A 27849-nucleotide genomic window follows, 5' to 3' on the forward strand; every position below is an offset into this window, starting at 1 on the left:
GATTGGGCATTTTAGAAGTCCCTCATGCAAGCGTCCAATCATGGCAAACAATGATTCGGTGAAGGGCGGGACTTATCGGAAAACGGGTGGGTTTGTACAGAAGCAGCAGCAGTGTGTGTCTGCAGGTGTCAACAACAAAATATTAAAACACACCCTCATTAGCACAACTAAATAACTTTTAAGATTTGATTTTTTTATAGTTCTAGCCAGAGAAAGGACCAAAATGTTAAGAAGAATATTACAGATGGTGAGTGAAATCCTCACAGACACTCATTCAGTTGCATGTGATTTGTAGCTCGTCGGGCCTGACACTGAATGATGGCCTTGTGCAAGATTGATTAATAATGACTTTTCGCTTGTGGTTTCTTGAGGACAGCCTCAAATTGCGAGTGAAGAAGACCTGTTTTGTTCTTGAGGAACAGTAAATATCCCGATAATGTCATTCTGCGTAAATGTTGACATGGAGACTGAGCTGTTAGCTTGTTAGCAGGCTACATAGCTTTGCACAATGACTTATTAATAAGTCGTTTTATGATTAACAGCAAGCAACGACAAGGTGTCAGCTTTGTTAATTCTGTCCAAAAGATGTGTTCTGTTGAAATAGCTGGTGTGTATGTATGTTGCAGTGATCTGTGACTCACACTAGATGATATCTCCATTAATTGAAATGTCTGATGTGTCGTATCCTCTTGCTATAGTCATACAGCCTTACCCTTTTAAAGTAGCAGCTGACAGCCCAGGAATCCATAATTTCTGCTTAAAATTCCTGTAAGCTCTGATCTTAATGATTGTCAGCTGTCATGCATGGGAGATGATGTGCAGTTATGTCCATTCAGCAGTTCATTGAATCATTTAATTTTTATCTTCTTATTCTTCCATAACAAGAAAAACATGTTTATTATGTTATGTAACAATTAGCTGAAAGATCTACAATAGGTTTTTGGTCCAGATCCAGGCAACGTAACATTTTGTGGAATCCACCATGGTAATATAACTGTTATGTGCGTATTTATTTATTTGGACATACGATGAGAATAACACATGACTTTTTTGAAATGCTTTGGCATACCATTAACAAGCGTGTACTGTGGTGTGTATACACTACAGTTTTTTAATGTTTTTGAAAAAGGTTTCTTTTGCTGCATTTATTTGGTGAAAAATACAGTAAAAACTAATATTCTAAAATATTATTTGAATTTATTTATTAGAATTACTAGCTCATTTGTTGATTTTGATTGCTTCCACTGTCTAAAAGCATCTGCTAAATGACTAAATGTAAATGTAATTTTAAATAACTGTTTTGTATCTTGATATATTTTAATGTGATGTCAGAGCTGAATTTTCAGCAGCCATTACTCAAGTCTTCAGTGTCACAATATCCTTCTGTAATCATTTGAATATTCTGATTTGATCCTCAAGAAAAATTGCTGCTTATTATTATTATTATTATTATTATTATCATCATCAATGTTGTAAAAAGTTGTGCTGCTTAATATTTTTCTTGAAACAGTAATTTATTTTAGGATTCTTTGATGATTAGAAAATTCAAAAGAAAGACAGTTATTGGAAATAGAAATCGCTTGTATCAGTATAAATGTGTTTAATGTCACTTTAGATCTGTAATATTTCTTTTTATTTTATTTTTTTTAAAGATAGAGAGACTATATTACAATAATGAGAATTGGGGATGAAATGTTACTATTTATCCTGAAAATAATAAAACAGCCCAGTAGTTGGTTCCTAATAGTTGGTTATATGTGACCCAGGACCACAAAACCAGTCTTAACCCATAAGAACCCGGACCAATTTCTACTTATAGGAAAATTATGGGGCATATAAAACAGACCAAATGGACCACTTATAACATGTTTCTGCAGTTGTTTTTAAAATACAACCCCTCCTTGTGAAAGATCTGTAATGTTATACATATGACACATCGTTTATGATAAATTTTTCATGTTACCTATATGTTACATTGGGCGTTTATTCCTCAATTGATTTTTTTGCTAAATAACATGTTTTTTTTTATGTTTATTTGCTTTTCCACAACATATATCAAAATGATTACTATTCTGGGAAGATAAAACAAAAACATTTTTTGCATTTTATTTGCTTTGCCACAACATATTTCAAAACCACATAACTGTGACCATTATATTTTACAATAACTCTTTTGTAACATATAAAAATTCTACCTTTTCAGGTATATGGTTTAACCAGAAATTAATTTTTAGAGTTTTTTTTTTCACAATTTGAAAATGTGCAAACTGAATAAAAATAAATAACTACCTTACACTGGAGGTCAACATGTTAAACATGCGTGTAGATTTGTTAAACTATGCTTTGAAATGAGCAGCAGAATATCAAAATTCCACCTACTTTTATAAGGTTAAGAGCCCGATGTGACATGTCACCACAATATCTTTGTAACTTGTTTTATATCAATTTGCTCAAGAAATTTATTAAAATCAGGTTAAGAGTAATCTAGGATATGTTATTAAAACATTAGAATTGTCGCATGGGTTGAAACATACCTTTAGTAACAAAAGCAAGCATTTTAAAAATTACTGACACTGCAACATGTGCTAACCAGACAGGACACCATTTTGGAAATGTTGCCATGGCAGCAAAAAATGCACACATTGTTACATGACTGAACCTGGGTGTTCATTATATATCACTTAGGGACTTCCTGAGTTGAAAGTGAGGGATGATACTTTAAAAAGACCTTTCCAGACCGCGTCACCGTGGGTTGTTATGGGTGATTTATACATCACCTATAAGCTGAATAAATAAGCTTTCCATTGATGTATGGTTTGTTAGGATCAGACAATATTTGGCCGAGATACAACTATTTGAAAATCTGGAATCTGAGGGTGCAAAAAAATCAAAATATTGAGAAAATCACCTTTAAAGTTGTCCAAATGAAGTTCTTAGCAATGCATATTACTAATCAAAGTTTTGATATATTTACGTAAGAAATTAAAAGAATATCTTCATGGAACATGATCTTTACTTAATCTCCTAATGATTTTAAATATTTATCATTCTTACCCATACTATTGCTACAAATATACCCCAGCGACTTAAGACTGGTTTTGTGGTCCAGGGTCACATATCAAAATAAAATCATGCAAAATAAATTATTTTTCTTTATGGTTTTGAGGTGTGACATCAATGTTTCTTGGCAGGTTTTCGTGAGATTCACTCAACTCACTTCTCTAATACCAAGTCAATTTTTGAGGATTTAAACATCCTGCTTATTATACTGCTTTCTTTTTGCGTAAGAAAGGCTGCATATTTATACATAGACTAGGGGTGTGCGATATGACGATTTTTGATCGTGGACGATAAAAATGTCTCCACGATCTGCTTTTGTAGAAATATCGTAGTATCGTGCTACAGCGCACATCCTCCGTCTCAATATACTGTACATTATTCGGATCTGCTTTAAAGCCTTGCCGGTTAAATGTTTTATCACGCGTTGGTCTGACGTGCGCTTTTTCTGAGCCCGTACACCCGAAGCGCGCGAGCTAAAGCCTGTCAAAAAGCGCCTGATTACTGAACTAAGTTATCTTGCGCACTAATACTGTCAAAACACACAAGGTTTATGTATAGACTCCGTTGCTTATGTCTAAAATGAGTAAGTAAACAGCTGAGAGAAAACGGATGCTTGCAGGTCTTAAAGGGGCAGTACTGAACATGCTGCCGACTCTCATTAAAGGGGTAGTTCACCTTAAAATACAAACCTGTATTAATTTTTTTCTTGTGCTGAACACAAAAGATGATCTTTTGAAGAATGTGGGTAACCAAATAGTATCTGGTCCATATTGACTTTTGATAGAAGGAAAAAAAAAATACTATGGGGACCACAATACTGGGGACCATCAACTGTTTGGTTTTCCATGTTCCTCAAAATAGCATTTATGTTTAGCAGAAGAAACTCATTCAGGTTTAAAGAAACTTTTGATTGAGTAAAGGATGGTATAAATATAAAACACTTTTTATTTTGGGGTTAATTATTCCTTCAATGTTAATAAAACACCAAAACACAAAGAGAAAAATCACTCATTACTCTTGACTGAAAAACTTTAATACAGTTGATTTAATAGGAATCAATCTATATAGTGTTTTATTTTTATATTTGTTGATTCAATTTCTCGAATGCTCCTGCTAAATACACCTATTGTACCTGAAAATAAAACACTGTTTTATTTGTATAGTATGTGTATTTGTAATGTGTATCTTTGTTCTCATTTTTTAATAACAAAGATAAAATAATGACAAAGATTTTTATCTTCGCCCACTTTGGCCTAAATATCCGCCATTCTTTTTTAATATTTTTGTTACCTTGAAAGGTTTTGTCTTTATAATAGGGAAATTAGTTTGGCTGTAATGCTCGCTCAGACAACTTGCAAAATAGTAAAACCAACATGACAAAGAATCGTGATAAAATCGTGAATCGTGATTTTTCTTAAAAATATCGTGATATTACATTTTTGCCATATCGCCCACCCCTAACATAGACAGAACTTTTTATCACAGAAGAATTATTTTTTTTAAACAGGCCAATGTTATGTTGTGAGGTGTCAAAGTTATTCTCTTTCACAAGTGACAGGGAAGCTGCGAGTGAGCTAATAGTGATTAAAGAGCAGTTTCCAACCACTGTGACATCTTGTGATCTGACAGTAGTCATATGAAATGTCAAGGGCATATCAATGTTAGAAAACAGCATCATTTGACATCATGCCGCGCTCGTTGCCAAGACTGAGGGAAATACTAAACGGCCCTCTTGCTGAGTATTTTGTTTCAGCCCGATGCACGTCGTCGTATGATTGACAGCAGTGCCGAGCACATCCCAAGAAGCGAACAAAGCGATCTTTGCTTTTACACCCTGTGAATGACATGCAGTGAGCAGGCCAAGCCAGGACTCAGTCTTGATCGGCTTCCCAGATACCTGATCAGCTGAGCCAGACTTGAATAGTGTGATGAAATGAGATGAATTTTATCACAGCTGACACTGACTCAAATTCTTTCTTTCTCTGCTTTGTCTGTCTGTATCTTTGTTGAAATAGACTCCTGGGAAAGGAGGCTCCCAGAGCTCGGAGTCCGAGCAGCCGTCTGCTGATATGAATAATGAGTCCTCAGAGGTAAGCCGAATTAAATTTATAGCCCTACCATATTACTTTCTCTTTCATTTGCTTAAATGATTCAAGCCTGTTTTAGGGATAGTTCACCCAGAAATGAAAGTTCTGTCATCATTTACTCATATTTTTTTTTCTAAAACTGTAGATTTGCTATTAAAATGAGAAGTTTATCAAAATGTTCGTGCTGCTCTTTTTCCATAAAATGAAAGTGAATGGTGACCAGATGCCATCAAGCTTTAGAAATGACAAAAAACACCTTCAAATTAGTCTATATGAGTCAAGTCATGTGAAGTCCTTGTTCATGTGAAGAAATTTGTTGTTGTCGCCATTGCAGATCTCAAATCTCATTCATGTGTGTCTACATATTCACATAAGGAACACTTGCATACAAGGTTTTTATCAGATGCCAAATGTTAGTGGTTATTGCGTGTCTTGTAATCAACTACAGCATGCCACATTTGAATATGTGCATATTCAAATTGTACAAATTTAACAAGATAGTTCACCCAAAAATGAAAACTCATTTACTCATTCTCATGTTGTCCCAAACCCATAAGAGGTTAATCTTCGAAACACAAATTAAGAAAATAATGTAAATGAAACCTGAGAGGGGTTTCTGTCCCTCGAATGAAAGTCCAGGTAAACGAACAGGCTTTCGTGTTTACCAAATATGATTCATTGTATGCGTGTTTATACAGTATGTGAATGAAAGTTTAAATTAAAGACTAAATTAAGACTTGGACTAAACTGCTCGATTCATATGGATTTGTTTTACAGTACCTTTTTACTTTTTACCTCATTTAATTTATAATTTTTTGAATCTTTAAAGCTTTGGTTATCTGAACTTTCAATGGATGGGCAGAAACAAGTTTTATGGATTTGGAACAACATTAGGAAATGATGACAGAGTGTTCATTTTTGGGTGAACTATCCATTAAGATATTTTTGGTATTTTATTCCCCATTTTTGGTCACCATCTTTGAGGATGTATATTTTCTATATAAACATGCTAGGCCAACATATTTTCCAGTGTCTTGCACATGATACAAATTTCTAAAAATGAGGCACACAAGAAGTATTTCAACTTTAAAATTTCTTCCGTTTTAAAATGCAAAAATGCGTTCTTGAGAATGTCTCCTTAACATGGTAAAGAGCAGCATGAACATCTCCTTTTGTGTTCAACAGAAGAAATGAGCTTGGAATAAAATGAGGGTGAATAAATAATCAAAGGATATAATTTTTGGATGAACTCTCCCTTTAACTATCTTTTTAGTGACTGATGTACGATGATGTTAAGTTACGTGTTCTTTGCTGTTTTGTATCTTCGCCCGATTTCATTGTGGTGTTAATTTGTTTGTCCACAGGGCTTCATTTGTCCCCAGTGTATGAAATCGCATAACTCTGCCGAGGAGCTCTTCAAACATTATGAGTTGTTTCATGAGCCAGGAGACCAGCCGTCCCCCTTCAGCCCTGGCAGGTGGGCTTCTGTTATATTAAACCCTTCTTGCTCCCTTTCCTGTCAGAGAAACTCAGTCACTCAGCCAGATAATCTAGCAATCTATTTAATCTTAAAGCGAACTATACTAAGACTTAAGCAATACAGAAAGAATGAAATAGTCATATTGTTAGTGATTAATATGAAAAATATATAATAAAGGCGTGTTTTATTTCTTTGTTAAGGGAGGATCTAACCCTTCTTCGACAGGAAGTCCAAGATTTACAAGCTTCACTGAAGGTATTCTGCCTTTGACTCCCACCCTCCTTTTATCTTATCAGCCCTAGTAAGCATGAAGTGTGCATTACTCATAGCACCATTAATCAATAATGTCAGTTCCACTAGATATGTGTATTGGGTTTAAAATTGCTGATGTGCAATTTTGGTGTGTGTTTTCAGGAGGAACGCTGGTTTTCTGAGGAATTGAAAAAAGAATTAGACAAAGTACAAGGACAACTAGCAACTAACAAAGTAAATCCTTTGAAATGCTTGGTTGTTCAAACAGAGATTAAAGAATAACATTTTTCATGATGTCTATTGATTACTGAAGGAATATTTGCTGTGTTCTCTAATTGAATTGTGGAATTTGTATTGATTTTAGGGTCCACAGAGTGATGGTACTAGTGAAGAATCAGGTTAGTTGAGTAGTGTTAATTTCATTCTTTAAATGTACTGGGTTCAATACAAGATTAGCTCAGTGGCATTACATTGATTGCCAAATTAGCACAGGATATTGCAGTTTTTAAATGTATATATGGGTAGTTGACGTATCAATGTGTCCTATGGTGTGACGGAAAAATTAAAAAAATAAAATAAAAAATAAAACTCTAACATTGAATGTAAACCTCTCTCATGCTATTTGTATGTTAAGTTTATTTTGGCTAGGACACAGTCCAATTTTTATTTGTCAACTACCCATATGCTGTAACAATGTTTTAAATTTTTTTTTTAAATGAAGGGATATATCAAAATTGTTTGCAGTGCTAATGCTGTCAACAGAGTGTATCTTGTATTGAATCCTGTACATACGTTTAAATGTTTTGTTTTAAAGCATAATCGTTCATTTTGTGATGTTGCAGTCAGTATTTCTTTCTTAGAGCTCGAGAGGAGGCTTAACGAATCTGAGACTGAGAAATTCAACGTCAAACAGATGAAAGACTTGTTTGAACAGAAAGCTGCTCAGCTTGCAACTGAGATAGTTGGTAAGTTTTGCAGGAAAGTTCCTGCATTTTATATTTGTGTGCTCTTGAGTGTTAAAATGTCATTTCTGATTAATTGAGTTAATTACTATTATTATTGTTATTATTTATTTATTAATATTATTGCTGCTAGTATTACTATTATTACCTATCACCTTCTTCACCTTCCATCCTCTAATGTTTGCTATTCATGCTATTATTATTATTATTATTATTATTACTGTTATCATTTATGGTTTTTTACTATTGTTATGTCTGTTGTACTTTCTATTTTTATTTATTAATTTTTTTTTTCTTTTGTTTATATACTTCCATCTCCAACACCCAGTCACACTACTTACACACACACACACACACACACACACACACACACACACACACTCATACTCACTCACACAAATCATGTTGGCTGTCATGTATGTATGTATGTTTCATTGACCTTGGTTATTTTGTATTTAATTTGTCACCTGTAAATAGTATGTTTGTTTGCATAATAAAAAAAATAGTGTTAAAATGTTATAAAAACATTATAAAAAAAGATCTGATTAAGGCCAGTTCTCAAATGAATTGAAACATAAAAGAAAAGAAAGAAGTAGCTTTAAATGAGCGTGTGTTTCATATCCCAGACATCAAATCTCGTTATGATGAGGAGAAAAGCATGAGAGAAGCGTTGGAGCAAAGGCTGGCCAATTTAAACCAAGATCTGCAGAAAGAGAAACAGGAGAAGGAGAAACTGGCGACAGAGCTGGTAATGTCACATTTATTGTCTCATGATAATTAATGAGTTTGCATCCTCTCAGCTGCTGCTGCCCATACATCATCAACATCTTACCACATCAGTCTCTCCCGGCTTAATCCTGTCTGTCACTGGCTCTCCTCCAGCTCCAGAGGCCTGGAGTGGAAGACGTGGAGGTGTTGAAGAAGGAGCTGGTGCAGGTGCAGACGCTCATGGACAACATGACCCGTGAGAGGGAGGAGGAGTCTGAGCGCCTCAAAAGCCAATACGAACAGCTGCAGGTCAATTTCACTACCTCAGAGGTGAGCTCAAACCTGCTGTGACCTTGTCTGCACTGTATAACTAACATAAGGACAGAGTTACCATGATGCTTTGCTTTACAAACAGTCGATCTCTGCTGTTTATTCGGAAAATGTAAGTATTGATAGAAAGCGGACAAATATGGAGACTCACGCCAGAATCAATAGCTCGTGAAGGCAGAGATAATGAAAGGTCATTTAGAGACAGCGACAAGCAGCTGACCTTTGAATGGGTGCAACAGTGACGTCACTTCGCCCATTGAAGTAAACCGAGATTATGAACGACTGCAAATGGCCGGTTTGGTGATTTACCCAAAAACTGTGAAGCCATTAAAACTCGCAAGCTATTTCATACTGTAAGTGCCAATCGTAATGTCGTATCCGAACGTGTTTGCTAAACATCTAAGGGTCACACTGACTGTCCTCTCAAACAGATTCCTGAGGTTAACCATTAACTCACTGGCAGGCCTCCCACCTCTGAGTGTTTCCTGTAAACATGCCTGTAATCACCTACACTTCTGACCTAAAAATTGCTTTTCATTATATAAGGTCCCACAAATGCAGAATAGTTCTGGTTCATAGATCATTACAAACAGGTCACTCGAGTGTACTTTTTTCAGATATTTCAGTTTGACTTTAGTTGGTGTACCTAATACAAAGGCTGCCATCTAGTGACGGTACAATGAAATGTTAAGGTTGCTGACATCATTCTTTAGTTTACAATATGCCTCAATAGATCCATTAGTTTATAGTGTGTCTGTTTTAGGCCCTATAGAGAGCTGTCTAGTTAAGCAATAATATGCAGCCTAATAACTGAGTTGTTCCTCACATGAATCACACACAAAGTGTGTGAACTACTTCTTTATATTCTGAACTAAACGTTTTCTTTCGATACTTTTTGGCACTAAATAAAATAGTCACACTACTATTCAAAAGTCTTCTGTGCTCACCAAGGATGCATTCATTTGATCAAAAATACAGCAAAACATTAATATTGTGAAATATTATTACAATTAAAAAAAACAAATGAAAGAAAAAAATACATTTTTAAATGTAATTTATTCTTGTAATGGTAAAACTGAATTTTTAGCAGCCATTACTCCAGATCCTTCAGAAATAATCCTGATTTGCTGATTACAACTTAACAATGCTAAAATCTTTACTATTACTTTTAATCAATGCAATGTGTCCTTACTGAAGAAAAGTATTCATTTCTTAAATAAAAAATATTACTGACCCCAGACTTTTGAACTATTTTTATCATTAGAAGCATGCCTAAAAGTGCCTTCTAGATAGGCAGCTCAGCAGGGTTTGAAACTCAGCCAGTGTTTTGCCCTAAAGTACTTGTCATAACCTGTAGACGCAGTGTATTGGCACCTCTGTTTCTGTACTCTGTGTCCTGTCTCACCTCACTGGTCTGTGTTTGTGTGTCCTTCTCCCTCGTTTACCCTTCACTTAACTCTGCACCTGCTTTGCTTGCTCTTGGAGATTCGTAAATTGGAGGTAACAATTTCTCCTCTTGAATTCCTCAGTGTCAGTTGTTTTTCATAATTCTGCCTGAATGCCCTTTTTATCTTTAGAAATTTAAGTTACTAGATGTGGTGCAACATTGAAGTAGTTTTTCCTAATGTCTGTGTTTATGTTCTTCATGTCATCAGCTTTAGAATATTTTACCACCATTATGTAATGTTCTTTTCATTGTCATCCAATGAAAAATGTAGTGTGCAATCAAATTCTTTTCTTGCTCTCTTGTTTTGCAAAAATGTCATACTTTGGCCAGAGTAGATGGCATATTAAAATTAATGTAGACATAAATGACACGGTGAAAGTATAGACACAGTCTTTAAGTCCTAGGTCATTTCCAGACCAACAAAGTTCTGTGCCCACAAAACAGCAGAACATTTTCACAGAATTTGAAAGACCATCCAGGGCTCTACAATATGTGACCCTGGACCACAAAACTTAAGTCTTAAGTCGCTGGGGTATATTTGTAGCAATAACCAAAAATACATTGCATGCGTCAAAATTATCAAAATTATTATATATTTTTCTTTTATGCCAAAAATCATTAGGATAATAAGTAAAGATCATGTTCCATGAAAATATTTTGTAAATTTCCTACCGTAAATATATCAAAAAGTAATTTTTGATTAGTAATATGCATTGCTAAGAACTTCATTTTGACAACTTTAAAGATGATTTTTTTGCACCCTCAGATTCCAGATTTTCAAATAGTTGTATCTCGGCCAAATATTGTCCGATCCTAACAAACCATACATCAATGGAAAGCTTATTTATTCAAAAAATTGACACTTATGACTGGTTTTGTGGTCCAAGGTCACATATGAAGCATTCAGTAGCATTTTTAAGTACAATTTACAGTAAAATGAACAACAAAACTTGGCCTTCATGACTGTACTTCTGTCCCTCACAGCTTCTGTTTTCTTCAAAAAATAAAAAAATTACGGGCTATACTTTGACTAGACTTGTTTGCTTTGGCGATTTCACATTTGCATGCTTGTTTGTAGACAACGATTGCTCAGTTGAAGGCAGAACTGGAGAAGGGTCCTCAGGAGGCAGCGGTCTACACCCAACAAATCCACCAATTACAGAGCAGCCTCAACAACTACCAGCAACAGACCCAGGTAACGCTCACATATACAAACAGATGGAGATATGTTGTGTCTAGAGTTACTGGACCACCCTAAGCAACAAGGCATGTGCTGTATGCTCACAGCAAATCCAGCTGTATATTTTAATGGCCTACTTTTCAGCTTCACAGAACACACGCCAGTGCTGGCTATGTTAAGACCCACTTCCAAATATAAGTTTACTGTACCGCCATTTACAAGCGTCACCAGCTGGCTTTCAGGAAATGGCCCAACACATTTCATAGGAAGCTTCTCGGGCTGCTGGCCCCGTGTGTCCAGTCCAAAGTCGCCCCATTGACCTGTCAGCACACTGTGTGTTTTGATTGGCCGTTAAAGTGTGTTGACAGACACATCACAGATGCTGTGTAATTAAAGCAGCAGGGAGTGATCCGTCTCGTGCCTGTTGTAGCAGTCAGAGCGATATACAGTCACAGGTAATGACCCACAACTCTCTCTAGTCTGTTGTTCAAGTTGTCAGGATGGGATTAGGAGATCAGACTCCAAAGGCGGGCTGGCTTCTGAAAAAATGTGGACCATGGTATTGATGGGAAGTGAAATAGGAGCGATTAAGGGGTCATTAATAGAACCATCCCTGTGAAGTGTCCTGTGGGATAAATATAAATGATCATTTCAAGTTTAAAAGGAAGATGCATGCAAGGACCGGAATAAGAAAGAGGGCAAATTAAAACTTGACGGTGATCTTGTCTCAACTAGCGTATGCTATTCATTGTTAATTCCTATTGTTGCATAATACAAAAATGTATGTTAATTTATACAACTAAAATATAAAAAATATATTAGTGTATGTAGATATTAATATTAATCTAGATTGACAAATGTTGTAAAAGTGTTATTTATATTTTTTTAATGCATTTTAGCAGCTTTAGATATTTATTTCTATATTTTATTATTTATGTATTCATTATGTTCGTTACATAATTTTTTTTCTTTATATAAATATATAAGCAGGCATTTTTAATGTTAAATTATATAACATTCTTTATTTTTAATAATTAAAACATTTTGCAGTCCCCTTGCAAGTTACCTCAAGTAGGTTTTTGTTGAGAACCACTGCTCTAAAATACTTGAGGCAGGGTGACTAGGAAAAAAAAGTCAAACAGCTTTAGATCAGCTTGTTAATGTTTTGAGGGAACTATCCATTTAAGACTCTTTCATACACTTGAAGGACCAAACAGAAAATGGGACACTGTTAACAGCAACACATGACCAAATGCAACCTTATCTACCTTGCCCTTTTTAATAGCTGTCACAGGCAAAGGTCACAACACAATTGCCCTGCCCTCATACAACTCTGCCCTCATAATTGAGATCCCTAAGCTATCCCAGAATTCCCAGATATTTGTCAGCATGCCACAACACTGTTATTTGGCGTCTTATTGGATATTGGTGCTCTGTACAGTGTGCATAGGCTGGTCTGAAGAATGCATTATAATTAATTGTTATAATCAGACAGTAAGTTTGTATGAGTGAGTTGGTCTAATTATTCTTCCACTCCTCAGCTTTTGTCAGAGAAGTTATCTCGTAAGGACAAGGAGAGTCAGGAACTCGAGGAGCGTCTGGGTCAGGAGCAGGCTTCTAAGAAGAGTCTTCAGGCTAGTCTGCACCAGAAAGACCTGGAGCTCCAGGAAAGCCAAGCCCGGGTGTCATCGGGAGAGGGAGCTCTGAGTCGGGCCCAGGCTGAATTGACCGAACGTGGGGAGGAGGCTGCACGACTAAGACGGGAACTCGGTGAGCTGGAGAAGAACCACCAGGATGTGAAGGCAGAGAGGAAGCAACTTCAACAGCAGAGAGAAGATAAAGAAAACCAGGGCCTGCAGCAGCAAAGTGAGATCAGCCAGGTTAGTAAATAACTGGACAATATTATAAGAATCATCCTTCCAGTTAGAATCAGAATCAATTCCATCCATCTTTTAGTTCAGAATCAAATTCATCAGGTTAGAAACAGAATCAAATCTGACCATCCTTTACTTCAGAATCAATTTCAAATTAGAATCAGAATCAAATCTGACCATCCGTTACTTCAGAATCAAATTCATCAGGTTAGAATCGGAGTCGAATATGACCATCCTTTACTTCAGAATCAAATTCATCAAGTTAGAATTGGAATCAAATCTGACCATCCTTTAATTCAGAATCAAATTCATCAAGTTAGAATCAGAATCAAATCTGACCATCCTTTACTTCAGAATCAAATTCATCAAGTTAGAATTGGAATCAAATCTGACCATCCTTTAATTCAGAATCAAATTCATCAGGTTAGAATCAGAATCAAATCTGACCATCCTTTAGTTCAGAATCAAATTCATCAGGTTAGAATCAGAATCAAATCTGACCATTCTTTAATTCAGAATCAAATTCATCAGGTTAGAATCAGAATCAAATCTGACCATGCTTTAGTTCAGAATCAAATTCATCAGGTTAGAATCAGAATCAAATCTGACCATCCTTTACTTCAGAATCAAATTCATCAAGTTAGAATCAGAATCAAATCTGACCATCCTTTAATTCAGAATCAAATTCATCAAGTTAGAATCAGAATCAAATCTGACCATCCTTTATTCAGAATCAAATTCATCAGGTTAGAATCAAAATCAAATCTGACCATCCTTTACTTCAGAATCAAATTCATCAGGTTAGAATCAAAATCAAATCTGACCATCCTTTACTTCAGAATCAAATTCATCAGGTTAGAATCAGAATCAAATCTGACCATCCTTTAATTCAGAATCAATTTCATCAGGTTAGAATCAGAATCAAATCTGACCATCCTTTAATTCAGAATCAAATTCATCAGGTTAGAATCAGAGTCAAATATGACCATCCTTTACTTCAGAATCAAATTCATCAGGTTAGAATCAGAATCAAATCTGACCATCCTTTACTTCAGAATCAAATTCATCAAGTTAGAATTGGAATCAAATCTGACCATCCTTTAATTCAGAATCAAATTCATCAAGTTAGAATCAGAATCAAATCTGACCATCCTTTACTTCAGAATCAAATTCATCAGGTTAGAATCAAAATCAAATCTGACCATCCTTTACTTCAGAATCAAATTCATCAGGTTAGAATCAAATCTGACTATCCTTTACTTCAGAATCAAATTCATAAAGTTAGAATCAGAATCAAATCTGACCATTCTTTAATTCAGAATCAATTTCATCAGGTTAGAATCAGAATCAAATCTGACCATGCTTTAGTTCAGAATCAAATTCATCAGGTTAGAATCAGAATCAAATCTGACCATTCTTTAATTCAGAATCAATTTCATCAAGTTAGAATCAGAATCAAATCTGACCATGCTTTAGTTCAGAATCAAATTCATCAGGTTAGAATCAGAGTCAAATATGACCATCCTTTACTTCAGAATCAAATTCATCAAGTTAGAATCAAATCTGACCATCCTTTACTTCAGAATCAAATCCATCCACCCCTTTGTTCAGAATCAAATCCATCCACCCCTTTGTTCAAAATCAAATGAATCCAATTAGAATCAGAATCAAATCCATACATCCTTTTGTTCAGAATCCAATTCATCTGTTTAGAGTCAATCAAACCCATCCATCCATTCATCCATGCAATTCTATCTTTTTATTTATAATAATAATAATAATAATCAAATTCATCCAGAATCAACATTTTCAGAATCAGATCCACCCATCCTGAATCAAACCCATTGATCCATTACACATTTGTACTTGTACTATAATCAGGCGCTCATACTTCTATCCTCTCTAGCTGCACGCGAAGCTGCTGGAAACCGAGCGTCAGTTGGGGGAGCTGCAGGGCCGGCTGAAAGAGCAGAGACAGCTGTCAGGAGAGAAACTCAAAGATCGGGAGCAGCAGGCTGCTGACCTGCAGCTGAAACTCTCCCGCTTGGAGGAACAGGTAAAGACAAAAAAACAGCACTGCACGTACAAGCTGGAAGACTTGGATTACGTGAGTGCAGTAAAGCACCCTAAGAATAATTACTGCAGTAGTCAGCGTGTTAATTGATAATGTGTGTTTACATGCAAAACCCAGACCAAATAATTATTACTATAGTGGGCTTGAGTGTCTTGTTTTCACTTTTAACCACTGCACTTGTCTCTCTTTCTCTGACTGTGCATATCTGTGATTATGTGTGTAGTTAAAGGAGAGCTCTACCAAGTCTACTGACCTGCAGCATCAGCTGGACAAATCCAAACAGCAGCACCAAGAACTACAAACACTTCAACAGAGCACTAATGGAAAACTTAGAGAAGCACAGGTAAACATTACTGTCACATCTCGTTAAGAGTTCTGTCAGTGGATGTTTCTATAAAAAGCAATATTTGCTTTACCATGCAGGAAAACAAATATAGTAAAAGTAAATAATATTGTATTGTAATATTGATTAAATTGTAATATTGATTACAATTTAAACTAACTCTTTTCTATTTTAATATAGTTTGAAATGTAATTTATCCCTGTGATTGCAAAGCTGTATTTTCAGCAGCCTTTACTCCAGTCTTCAGTGTCACATGATCCTTCAGAAATCATTCTAATATGCAATAATTTTTAATAATTATTTAGCATTATTTTCAGTGTTAAAAATGCTTAATAAATGTGCTGCTTAATATTTTTGACCTATGCAGAACGACCTGGAGCAGGTGTTGCGTCAGATCGGGGACAAGGACCAGAAGATCCAGAATCTTGAAGCTCTGCTGCAGAAGAGCAAGGACAGCGTGAGCCAGCTGGAGGCAGAGAGAGAGGATCTGTGTGCAAAGATCCAGGCCGGTGAAGGAGAGGCAGCTGTGCTGAACCAACTAAAAGAGAAAAATCACTCACTACAGGAACAGGTACTGGACACTGCACTAGTGTGATTGCACAATCCTACTCTTTGAACAGGGCAGATGCTCATTCTTGTTTTCTACCCATGTGTTAATACAGATTACGCAGCTTACCGACAAGCTCAAGAACCAGTCTGAGAGCCACAAACAGGCTCAGGACAACCTTCACGAGCAGGTGCAGGAGCAGAAGACCCACCTGCGCTCAGCGCAAGACCGCTGCCAGAGCCTAGAGACCACCATCTCTGAGCTTACCACACAGCTCACAGAGAGCAAAGAGAAGATTGCCCAGCTAGACACACAGGTACTTGTGCTGTGATTGTTCATTATTATTTCAAATAATAATTAATGCAAACATGAAAATGACGTCCATTTCTGTCCAGTTGTTATTGTTTACTAAAACAAAAACAATTAAGAATAGTTTTAATTTTGTAATAAAGCTGAAATTAAGTAATCTTAACAAGAGATACTAAAACTAACTACTAATTACTAATACTAAATCTAACAATGACAAAAGCACAGAACAAAATGACTAAAACTTTAACAAAATTAAAATGGAAATAGAAAATATAGAATTAAAAGACTATTCAAAATATTAATAAATAATATAATCGTATATTAGTGCTGTCAAATTGATTAATCGCATCCAAAAATAAATGTTTGCAAATATTTACATGTGTGTGTGTGTGTGTGTGTATATATATATATATATATATATATATATATATATATATATATATATATATATATATATATATATATATATATACATACACACACTCATTTTATTTATGATTTATATTATACATAAAAAATGTATATATTACAGGTGCATATTTATTAAATATATACATGTATGCAGGTGTGTGTATTTATATATACATATAAATACACAATACAAACACATAAATTATGTAAACACAAACATTTATTTTAGTGATAAATCGATTTTACAGCACTGTAGTATATACATGAAATAATAAAATAAACATCCCCCCCATCTCAATCTAAAACTCTAAAATTTTCTGTGAACCATTCCTTTAATGCAAAGTGACATTATAGTGCTTTTAAATAGTATTTATTCCAGCCTAATGATTTATAGATGTTAAAATATTATTAAAGTTTATTAATTATTGTCACCAAATTAAGTATTAAAAAATACCAGTCAAGTTTATATTACTTTTTTGTCTTTTAGCTAAAAGCCAAGACTGAGATGCTGTTGTCTGCTGAAGCAGCAAAAAATGCCCAGAGAGCCGACTTGGAGAACCACCTAGAGACTGCCCAGAATGCATTGCAAGATAAGCAACAAGTATGTACTATTGCTTTGACACCATTTGAACCGAATGTATTAATATCAGTCCAATACAAGAATGTCATTTTGTTGTAAGTCCATATATGTTGTTTTTTTTTTGTGTGTGTGTTTCTGCAGGAGTTGAGTAAAGTGCAGACTCAGCTGGAGGAGCAGGGCCGCAGGCTGCAGGAGAAGCAAGAGCAGTGCTCTCAGCTAGAGACCAGTCTGAAGGACAGCAGAGACAAACTGCTGACTGCAGAGCAGAGGATAGAGACACTGGAGACCCAGACCAAGGTCAGCGTCACTGCAGCACATTTCTGCTTCGTCATCGTGACTTCATTTTGAAAATGTTACAGGCCTGTTGTGATTGTTACAGATATCAAACGACTATATTGATAAGAAAGTGGTCTTGAATTATTTCTTTGCTGTTTGCTATTGACTATTTAACTAATTACATGGAAATAATTGCAATGTTTATTTGACTGAGAAATACTTGAAAGCTTCATGCCGTTGTATTAATTTGATCTTTCAATACGCATTGTATTATGCATTGAAATTTCTGTGATCAGATGTTTTTTCTGTGTGTGTTTGTCTTTTATAGAAAGTAGAAGTAGAGTTAACTGAACTCCGCTCTGGAAGGGAACAGGCTCAGAAGGAGCAGCTGATGCTGAAGAAGCAGATTAGTGAGCTGGAGATGAAGACAAAGGAGCTGAACCATCTTTTAGACTCTGAGAAACAAGGGTAGGTACCTCATATGGGAAAATGTACAATGTTGAAGACAGAAATGTTTAATGAGAAGATTTCTTTCCAATCTTGGTTTGATCTGACTTTAAGTAAAATACATCTTTATTCATTTCTCTGAAGAAAAAGATTGTACATATTATATGTGTACATGCTTAATTTTAAGAGTATACTAATATAGCAGTTTGAGGTCAGTATTTCTTTTTTTTTTTTTTTTAAATAAATAGTTTTTATACAGGATGCATTAAATTGATCAAATGTGACAGTAAAGACACATAATCCAAAAAAAAATCTGTTTCAACTAAATGCTTTTCTTTTGATTCATCAAAGGATCCTGAAAAAGTAAATAATGTTTTCACAAAGATATTAAGAAGCGCAACTGTTTTCAACACTGATAATAAAAATAAATGTTTCTTGATCACCAAATCAGCATATTAAAGTGATTTCTGAAGAATCGTGTGACACTGAAGACTGGAATACAATTTAGCTTATTTTAAAATATATTAAAATATGCTAAAATGAAAAACCATGATTTAAAATTGTAGTAACATCTCACAAAATTATTTTTAATGTATGTTTGCTAAAATAAATTTAGCCTTGGTGAGCTTGGTGACTTTCAAAAACATAAAAAATGTAACCAACCCCACACTTCAAATCTAATGAGTATAGATCACAGGCATGACTTGTCAATCTTCCCTTTCCTTTCTGTCTCAGTGCTGCCACCCAGCAAGAGGAGTTGAAGAAGAAAACGTCAGCCCTCTCCGAAACAAAACAACAGCTGGAGAAGGTAGAGCAGGAGCGTGTAACCCTGCAGGCCAGCCTGGAGAAACTGTCTCAGGAGGGTCAGAAGCAGCAAGCAGGGCTGGACAAGAAAGTTCAGGGTCTGAGTGCAGATCTTAAGAAAGCTCAGGAGGAGAAGGAAGCTCTGACTAAAGAAATGGCAACGGTGAAAGAGGCTCTGAGCAAAGCTTCTAAAGCTCTCAAAGAGAACCAGACTCAATTGGAGGCAGAGAAGAGCAGCAAGACCACTTTGGAGGAGAAGGTGGGAAGTTTGGCCCCAAAAAATATTTGGATACTTCTGTATGTACAAAATAAAAAAAAAATTCATAGTATGACATAATAATTATCAAATCATCTGTTATTTATTTAAAAGTAGTTCAGTACAAGCACACTTTTTCATGCAAATCTTTTCACAGAAATTTAAATATCAAGCTTTCTCTAATTTGTAGGAGAAGTTTTATCAGAAAGCACAGAAAGAGCTTCAGAAAAACACAGAGACCGCTTCTAAAGAGCTCAGCCATGTCAAACGTCAGCTGGAGAAATCGATAGAGGTAAGATTGTGAATTGTAACTCCATTTATATTTCAAGAAAACATTGATTATGACCTTTGTGTAAACCCATGTTAAAGGAATCATGATATTTTGCAATTATGCTGAATCTTTTAGGCAGAAAAGGGGCTTCAATCTCAGCTGACCACAATGAACACTCAACTGAAACAGTCTCAAGATACACTGAAAGAGAAAGAAAATAGTGTACAGCAGCTACAGGCAGAGCTGAAGACCACACAGGGGTCCTTAAGCCAGGAAGTGAAGAAATTTAAGGCGCAAGTGTCTGAACTGCAGACTTCCCTCACTAAAAAGGCATGTAGTTTCCTTACACACTTATGTGTCATAAAATGCAATTAAATGTACATACCCAACATACCCAGCATACCCAAATTGACTGATTTATTTTCTGTTCTTAAAGGGATAGCCCACCCAAAAATTAACATTGTCATTATTTACTCTCCCTCGTGTTGTTTCAAACCTGTATGCTTTTCTTTGTTCTGTGAAACATAACAGAAGATATTTTAAAGAATGTTGTTAGCCAAATGGTTTTGATTTCCATTGAGTTCCATTGTATTTTATACACTCTGGAACATAAAAAGATATTTTGAAGAATAGTTCCCACTGTTTTTTTTTTTTGCATTTTTGTTTTTTGTCCATACATTGAAAGTCAATGAGAACCAACATTCTTCAAAATATCTTCTTTTGTGTTTTACAGAAGAAAGTCATACAGATTTGGTAGGATGATAAGGATGAGTCCCTGCCATGTTGTTGGACATTATGACTGAACTTTGTGTGAATCAATTGAATTGTTTCAGACTGAAGAGGAGGCCAATCTGAAAGAGCAGGTGACAACATTGTCTAAAGATCTCAACTCTGAGAAGAATCGCTGTGCAGAGCTGCAGAAGACCAGTGACAGCACCAAAGAAAGTCTCGACACCATTCAGTCCGATTACTACGGCAAAGAGTCTGAGCTCTCTGCTGTACGCCAGGACCTCAAGGTCTGTTTTATAAAGTACGAGCACACCTTAATAAATGATTACGTGCAGTATCTGATTGTTATCTTATTATTTTGTCATGTAGGTGTGTGAGGAGAAGCTGGTTCTAGCTCAGGAGGAGCTTGTGGCCAACAGAAACCAACTTGGTGCTCATGAAACCCAGATCCAGGATCTAAAGATGGCCCGCACTGAGCTGGAGAAAGACCTCAGCAAGAGAGACGAGAAGATCAAACAGCAGGTGGAGGCTCTACAGAAGCTCCAGAAACAACAGGTAACAAAATATGCTGCAAATTTTTTAGATATCACCGTTGTGCCCTCAAGCAAGCCTTTGAACCACAGATTTTCCTGTGGTGTGAAGGCTATGGAAACAAATGCCACCGGGCTCGATTGTGTGGCAATAAATAAAGAGTCTGTTCCAGACACAGTGAGACTACAATACAACCTTCTGTTGTGACCAGGAATTGTTATAACTTTAATTTGCTTACCAACACAGACATGGAGAATGGAGTTGTTCAGCTGACTGCGTCTTTTGTTTCAGGAACAAACTGAGGAGCAGCTGAAGAAGGAGAAGGCTCAATGCGAGGAGCTCAAAGAGTGCCAGAGCACTCTGGAGAAGGACAAAAACAAACTGTCAGCTGATCTTAAAGCTCTGGTGGAGAAGAATGAGAAGGTCAGACTGATCACCTCTGACCCCAAATCACTTTTATGAATCATAGCAGCCTTAAAATCTGTTACTTAAAGGTGCACTAGATGTTGTTTCACTGTAAAATATCTACCATTATTAATTAATTGCTATTTTTCCCATAAAATGTTAGCACTTTGAATTAATCCTGTCAGTGTCTTAAAAACAGCTGCTTTATTCTAAGCAGAGTCACCCCATGATAGGGACCCCCATGATGAGACTTATTTTATTAATACTTTTTAATGTCCAGCCAAAGTATTTAGTTTATTTTACTAACCTATTTTTATACATTTTCCGTTACTCAATAAAGTAGTTATGACAGACTAATATTTTTGTAATGGCATCTTGTAACTGAAACATTTTGCTTTTGTATGAGACTCTACACTGTTGTTCAAAAGTTTGGGATCCAAGGCTCCATTTATTTGATCAAAAGTAAAGCAAAATCTGTAACATTGTGAAATGGTATTACAATTTACAGTTTTTCATTAAGTTTTTATTTTTTAGAAATATTTTTTAGTAAAGCTACTTTTCAACAGCCATTACTCCAGTCTTCAGTGTCACACGATCCTTCAGAAATCATTCTGAAATACAGATTTGGTTCTCAAGAAACATTTCATATTATCAATGTTAAAAACATGCTGCTTAATGTTATTGTGTAAACTCTGATACTGAACAAAAAGCATGTCGTACCTTTAAATGGCATGTCACTGTCTTTCATTCTCCATTACCTTAAGTATTTTGATGACTTTTGGATTCCTATGAATTGTGTAGCATAGTTTGATGATCTGGGCTTGTATCCATAGTGTTACATGTTAACATCCAACTATGTTTATAACTGACAGAATTGTTTGTATATCTCTTGCAGGAGCTGAAGGAGCTGCAGGCAGCGAAGCAATTGTTGATCCAGCAGAAGGTGGAGCTGCAAGGGAAGGTGGAGGCAGCTCAAGCATCTCTGGAGCAGGAACAGAGAGAGCATCAGAAGACCAGAGACTCCATCAAACAAAAACAGCAGCAGCTCAAAACTGAGACGGACAAACTACAACAGCAACTGGTACTTATAATACCAACTTCATTGATTTAATTATTATTAATCATTAGCAAGTAACCTCTATTGCTGACTTAAATACTGTAGCTAAAATGCTTTCTAAATTTTCCACAGAAAAGTTATATTCTCTTCTTTCTCAGGCATCAGAAGTGAAGGCTAAAGAGGAGGTGGAGAAGCAGAGGGAAGAGGCGGAGGTGAAGATGTCTATGCAGGTGGCGGCACTGAACGAGAATGTGGCGACGCTGAAGCGGGAGTGGCAGAGCAGCCAGAGGAGGGTGGGTGAGCTGGAGAAACAGACGGATGAGCTGAGAGGGGAGATCGCCGTGCTGGAGGCCACCGTCCAGAACAACCAGGACGAGAGACGTGCACTGCTGGAGAGGTTTGACTACTCTAGATACTTTTTCGGCATAAATACACAGAGAAAAAGTGATGATCATTTTCAATTTGATCCTTTTCCAGGTGTGTCCAGGGTGAGGGTGAGATCGAGAAGCTTCAGGCTAAGTTGTTGGAGATGCGCAGGAAGTTGGATGACACTACAGCTGCCATGCAGGAGCTTGGCCGGGAGAACCAGTCCTTACAGGTCAGACTGACGCCAACCCCAGACTGAAATTACTGACCTTACAGTTGTTTTGGTGTTGTTTTGCATCTCTAACTAAGGAAACTTCAGTTTTTAGTCAAATGTGGCTCCTTTTTCCTGTTCCAGATAAAACAGTCGCAGTCTCTCACGCGAAAGTGGGCGGAAGATCATGAGGTGCAGAACTGTATGGCTTGTGGGAAAGGCTTCTCTGTCACTGTCAGAAAGGTCTGCATCATGCACACACACACACACACACACACGCACGCTTGCTCACATTCTTATTTGATGAAGCAGCCGCTCAAATGGATCAAAGTATGAGATCAATACAGTGTTAATGATCTAGCCTATTGATCCGAGCTCCTGTGTTCAAAGGCCTGTGATCACATGACATGGTGCATCAAAGCACGTTCCAACAACAAATGCGTCTGTTTGATGTTCTCAGATAGTCATTGGCAATGAATCATTCTTACATCCAAATCAGGCTCTTTAGTCTATGCCTTTTTACAATGAATGCATATAATTATTATTTTCATTATTATTTTTTATTATTTATTCACATAAATGGCTGACCTGCAGGATGGAAGGCACACTACAAATAATACTTCATGATAATATAATAATAATAATAATAATATTGATATAAGTATTATATAACAACAACAGTAATAATAATAATAATAATGTTATTAATAATTATTTATTTAAATAAATGCCTAATCTGCATTTTTATTATTATTATTATTATTATTATTATTTAATAATTATACCTATATTATTTATATTTTATTTATATATTATTATATTGTTATATTATTATTATTATTATTATTAATTAATTAATTTAAATAAATGCTTAAACTGCAATAATAATAATAATAATAAGTAGTATTATTATCATTGAAAATAACATCATTATTATTATTATTAATGTATTTATTTAAATAAATCCTTAACAATTGAGCTACAAATAATATATAATAATATAATTTTTTTTTTTTTTAAACACGTTTGTTTTTGTTTTTTTATTATTTGTAGTTTGCCGCCATCCTGTAGGTTAGTCATTTATGTGAGACATTTTTAGCTGCATTTTAGAAATGTTATTCACATTTTAGCATTTACATAAAAATACATGGATGGAAACACTTAAGTTTCCAAAACGTGCATCAAAACACCATTGTTTGAGCTAGAAATAACTGAATAACCAGACTTTCTCCAAATGAACCAAATGGAAGTGTGAATAAAATCTTCGTAATTGAATCAGTGCCAATAACCAGCCCTAACAATCCCAGCGTCTAACTTTGTCACGTCCATTCAGTTTTTAATCAATGTCACATTAACCTAACTCACCCACCTGACCTGATTCATGACCCCCGTGTCTCTCTTTTCCCCCAGCACCACTGTCGACACTGCGGCAACATCTTCTGTGCGGAGTGCTCCGCCCGCAATGCCCTGACACCCTCCTCCAAGAAGGCTGTCCGAGTTTGTGACAATTGCTTTGAGGAGCTCCAGGGCTGATCTCCCTCCCTCCCAACTCCATCCCCTGCAGCCCTCTGCGCCCCGCTCGCCCTGACCTCTTCCCAGCAAACATGAGCAACCAGGAGAGGCCAGCCGAGGGCAGACGCAGAAGCTGCAGGGACCACTGAGGAACAGCATGTCACGGTGGTCACTCGATGCTGCCAATCAGATAGAGGGAACACTAAATTAAACCGCCCAGAACGGCTGTCCTCATCTGTCCAGTGCCTTTGCCATGTATGGGGCCACTTTCAGACCCAGAGGAATCAAAAGGGAGGGACCTCTTAAGCAGATGTATAATTTGTAATATAAAAACCAGTTCCTTACAGAAGTTTTGTGCTAAAGTACAGCAGCTTTGGCACTCAGGATTGAGTTTTACATTGATATCGTCTTTTAAAAGATTTAAGTGTAAGAGATGTGGGTCGGAGCGAATCTGAGTAGAACCAAAGCTGTTCGCAGGGTCTTTATTTGATATATCATATTTGTAAGTAAATGTACAGACAAAAGAGGCACATGTGAATAATTCAGATATAACTGTCACTCTATGGAGACTGTATCATTCTTCATTCAATGTGGGCATGTTAACAAGGTATGTGGGTGTAACGTACATGCTTGCTTTGCTGCTCTTATGTCTGTTGAAATGAAACACTTGATGTTTGTTTTGCATTCATAATCTCACCAGTAGAAGTTGGTGATTCTTTCAAAGATTTGCGCACACAAATATGTCTTTTTTTTGTTTTCTTTTATCAATTTGTACATGTTGGATGTACGTGCCCTGCTTTTAAGCAATAACTGTGCATTGGGTGTGATTGTTTGTGTGATAGTATATTGAAAATGAATGACAGACCGCTGATTGTGTTTGAAATATCAGCTGCTACATTTCTCTTTAACTTGAGCGGTTTCTCTCATTCATGGCTTCTACGCAATTGAGCGAATACAACGCTGTGAGCCAACACTTTAGACTAAAAGAGGTGGTTCACCTAAAAAATTTTAATTGTCGCCATTTATTCACCCTCTTGTGATTCCAAACATGTATGATAGACTTTCTTCTGCAAAATATAAAAGTATGTTGAGAACTAAACAGTGACTTCCATTGTATTTTTGTCCATACAATGAAAGTCAATAGGTACTGAAACGGTTTAGTTACCAACATTTAAAAAAAATAATTTGTCGTCTTTTCTTTATTTGTTAAGCAAAACACAAAAGAAGATATTTTGAAGAAAGCTGACAACTAAACAAACAAAAAAAATGTTTATGTCCATACAATGGAAGTCAATGGGAACCAAAACTATTTACCAACATTCTTCAAAGTATCTTATTGTATGTCTTGTTTGTGTGTTTAGTTACCAACATTCTGTTTTGTGGATTACAAAAGAACATATTTTGAAGAATTTTGAGAACCAAACAGTAACTTGTATTTTTGTCCATACAATGAAAATCAATGGGAACTGAAACTCTTTAATTAACATTTCTCAAAATATTGTTTGTCTTTTTTTTTTCTTTGTTTGTTTTGCAGAACACAAAAGAAGATATTTTGAAGAATGTCGATAACCAAACAAAAGTCAATGGGAACCGAAGTGCTTTATTTACCAACATTATATCAAAATATCTTCTTATGTCTTGTTACTGTTTTAGTTGCCAACATACTTCAAAATATCGTCTTGTTTTCCTTGTTTTTTTGTTTTTTTTTAACAGAACACAAAATATATTTTGAAGAATGTTGATAACCAAACAAACAAACAAACAAAAATGTCCAAACAGTGGAAGTCAAATGGAAATGGAATATTTCTTCAAAATATTTGATGTCTTGTTTTCTTTGTGTTTTGTGGATGACAAAAGAAGACCAAAACAGTTTCACTTCCCATTGAATGTCAATGGGGTCCAAAAGACATTGTTTTGGACCCCATTGACTTCCATTGTATAGACAGACACTTTTCAAAATCTCTCCCCATCATGGAGAATGACAGAATTTTTTGGTGAACTATTCCTTTATTAGAAGCTAAAAGTGTGGCGAGCGTCATTGTACGTGCTTAGCGTAGAACTAAATGTGAGCGAGTGCACTGCAATTAACTGCTGTAAAGTATGCTTCACTGTATGTGGATTATGCAATAGCCACGTTCTGTTTTCGCTCTGCTTAATAGATTGTACGCGGCTTGCAGCGTCGATGCCGCTGTTTGCTGTCAGTGTGATTCTGAGGTATTGATTAGTTCCTGTTTGTGTCGGTAGATGGATTCAGGAGCATAATGCATAGTGATTCATATGTATTCCAGGATGAATCAAAAGTGTCTCAGGATGTTTTGCGCTCATCACCAGCTCAGTCATGTGACGTGATTTCAGAAAATTGAATATTATATGAATAACAGCCCTTTAACTTGATTTTGGATGAAATGTGTGCTGCAGTCAACAACAGTATGATAGAAGCCACTCAGTGCCATATAACTGGTCAAAACCCTCCATCTGACATCACTTCCTGTTTTCTCTTACCATTAACAATGCTGTAATTATTAGCAAAGTGTTTGAAGAAAAACGGGTTGTGCAGCTTGCAAATAAAGCTAATTTGTGACCGCATATGCAAAGTGCATCACTTGTAGGTTTTTGAATCAGCACAGCTCACTAACAGTATGCATTATTATTATTGATCGATTAATAGTTTTTGATGTGCTGAACAGCAGGGTGTTCACATTCATGTTGTGGTAATGTGTTTGTGTGCCTTATATCAAGGTTTGTTTTTTGTCACATTGGTGCATTTTTGAATGCAGACACGTCTTAACAGGCAAAACCCATCAGATACATGTTAATTTGTTTAGCAGGTTTCTACGTATTTGTGATGTGAAAGCAGTATCAGAAATGGATGAAAAAATCAATCAGAATATACTAAATGAGTTAGAAAATAAAAAGATTGCAAAAGTGTAAAATATCACATACCGAAGGTGATTTCCGGTTAATTGGTTTGTTCGCCTGAAGGTCCTGACTCTAAAGAAGAACAGCTGAACTACTTCACCACCCAAGGTTTTTTTGTTTGAGGAAAAAAATTGTTCAATGGTATTATGTTTTCTAATTTTTCATCATGTTTAAAAGTAAATAATAAACTAGCTGTTTCTATTTTCGTTCAGTGTCCTGTGGTGTTTTTTTAATATTATTTATATACTACTGTAATATTTATTAAGGTTTTGAATTAGTTTTTATTTTTAATATTATCAGAATTAATTTTATTTGATGCTTTAGTCATTTTGTTATGTGCTTTTGTCACATTTTTTACATACATAAATGTTTTTATCTATTATTTATATTTTATTTCAGCTTCATTTCAAATGACCAAAAA

At 35.7% G+C, this 27849-nt stretch overlaps 1 protein-coding gene across 1 annotated transcript; it reads left to right on the forward strand.

The window, feature by feature from the left end:
* Nucleotides 1-69: 69 nt before the first annotated feature.
* Nucleotides 70-27634, forward strand: eea1 (early endosome antigen 1). The gene is made up of 30 exons (XM_058751675.1): nucleotides 70-86; nucleotides 201-247; nucleotides 5076-5150; nucleotides 6512-6624; nucleotides 6828-6882; nucleotides 7042-7113; nucleotides 7244-7277; nucleotides 7740-7844; nucleotides 8468-8589; nucleotides 8724-8879; nucleotides 11405-11521; nucleotides 13048-13386; nucleotides 15287-15436; nucleotides 15678-15797; nucleotides 16165-16368; nucleotides 16460-16660; nucleotides 17552-17665; nucleotides 17786-17941; nucleotides 18249-18388; nucleotides 19103-19430; nucleotides 19618-19719; nucleotides 19834-20028; nucleotides 20532-20714; nucleotides 20797-20982; nucleotides 21250-21381; nucleotides 22259-22444; nucleotides 22579-22817; nucleotides 22898-23018; nucleotides 23142-23240; nucleotides 24408-27634. Exons 2-30 carry the CDS (start codon nucleotides 224-226, stop codon nucleotides 24528-24530), a joined length of 4191 nt encoding a protein of 1396 aa, XP_058607658.1. The 5' UTR covers nucleotides 70-86; nucleotides 201-223; the 3' UTR covers nucleotides 24531-27634.
* Nucleotides 27635-27849: the final 215 nt, after the last annotated feature.

The sequence above is a fragment of the Onychostoma macrolepis genome, chromosome 18 (genome assembly GCF_012432095.1).
Source record: "Onychostoma macrolepis isolate SWU-2019 chromosome 18, ASM1243209v1, whole genome shotgun sequence".
Taxonomy (NCBI): Eukaryota; Metazoa; Chordata; class Actinopteri; order Cypriniformes; family Cyprinidae; genus Onychostoma; species Onychostoma macrolepis.

Bases quoted from the DNA above. Each gene is read 5' to 3' on its own strand.
- eea1 (XM_058751675.1), top strand. From the start codon at position 224: ATGTTAAGAAGAATATTACAGATG. The intron at 8,590-8,723 runs GTAATGTCACAT...GCTCTCCTCCAG, and splicing joins AGAAACTGGCGACAGAGCTG to CTCCAGAGGCCTGGAGTGGA. The intron at 18,389-19,102 runs GTAGGTACCTCA...TTTCTGTCTCAG, and splicing joins TTAGACTCTGAGAAACAAGG to TGCTGCCACCCAGCAAGAGG.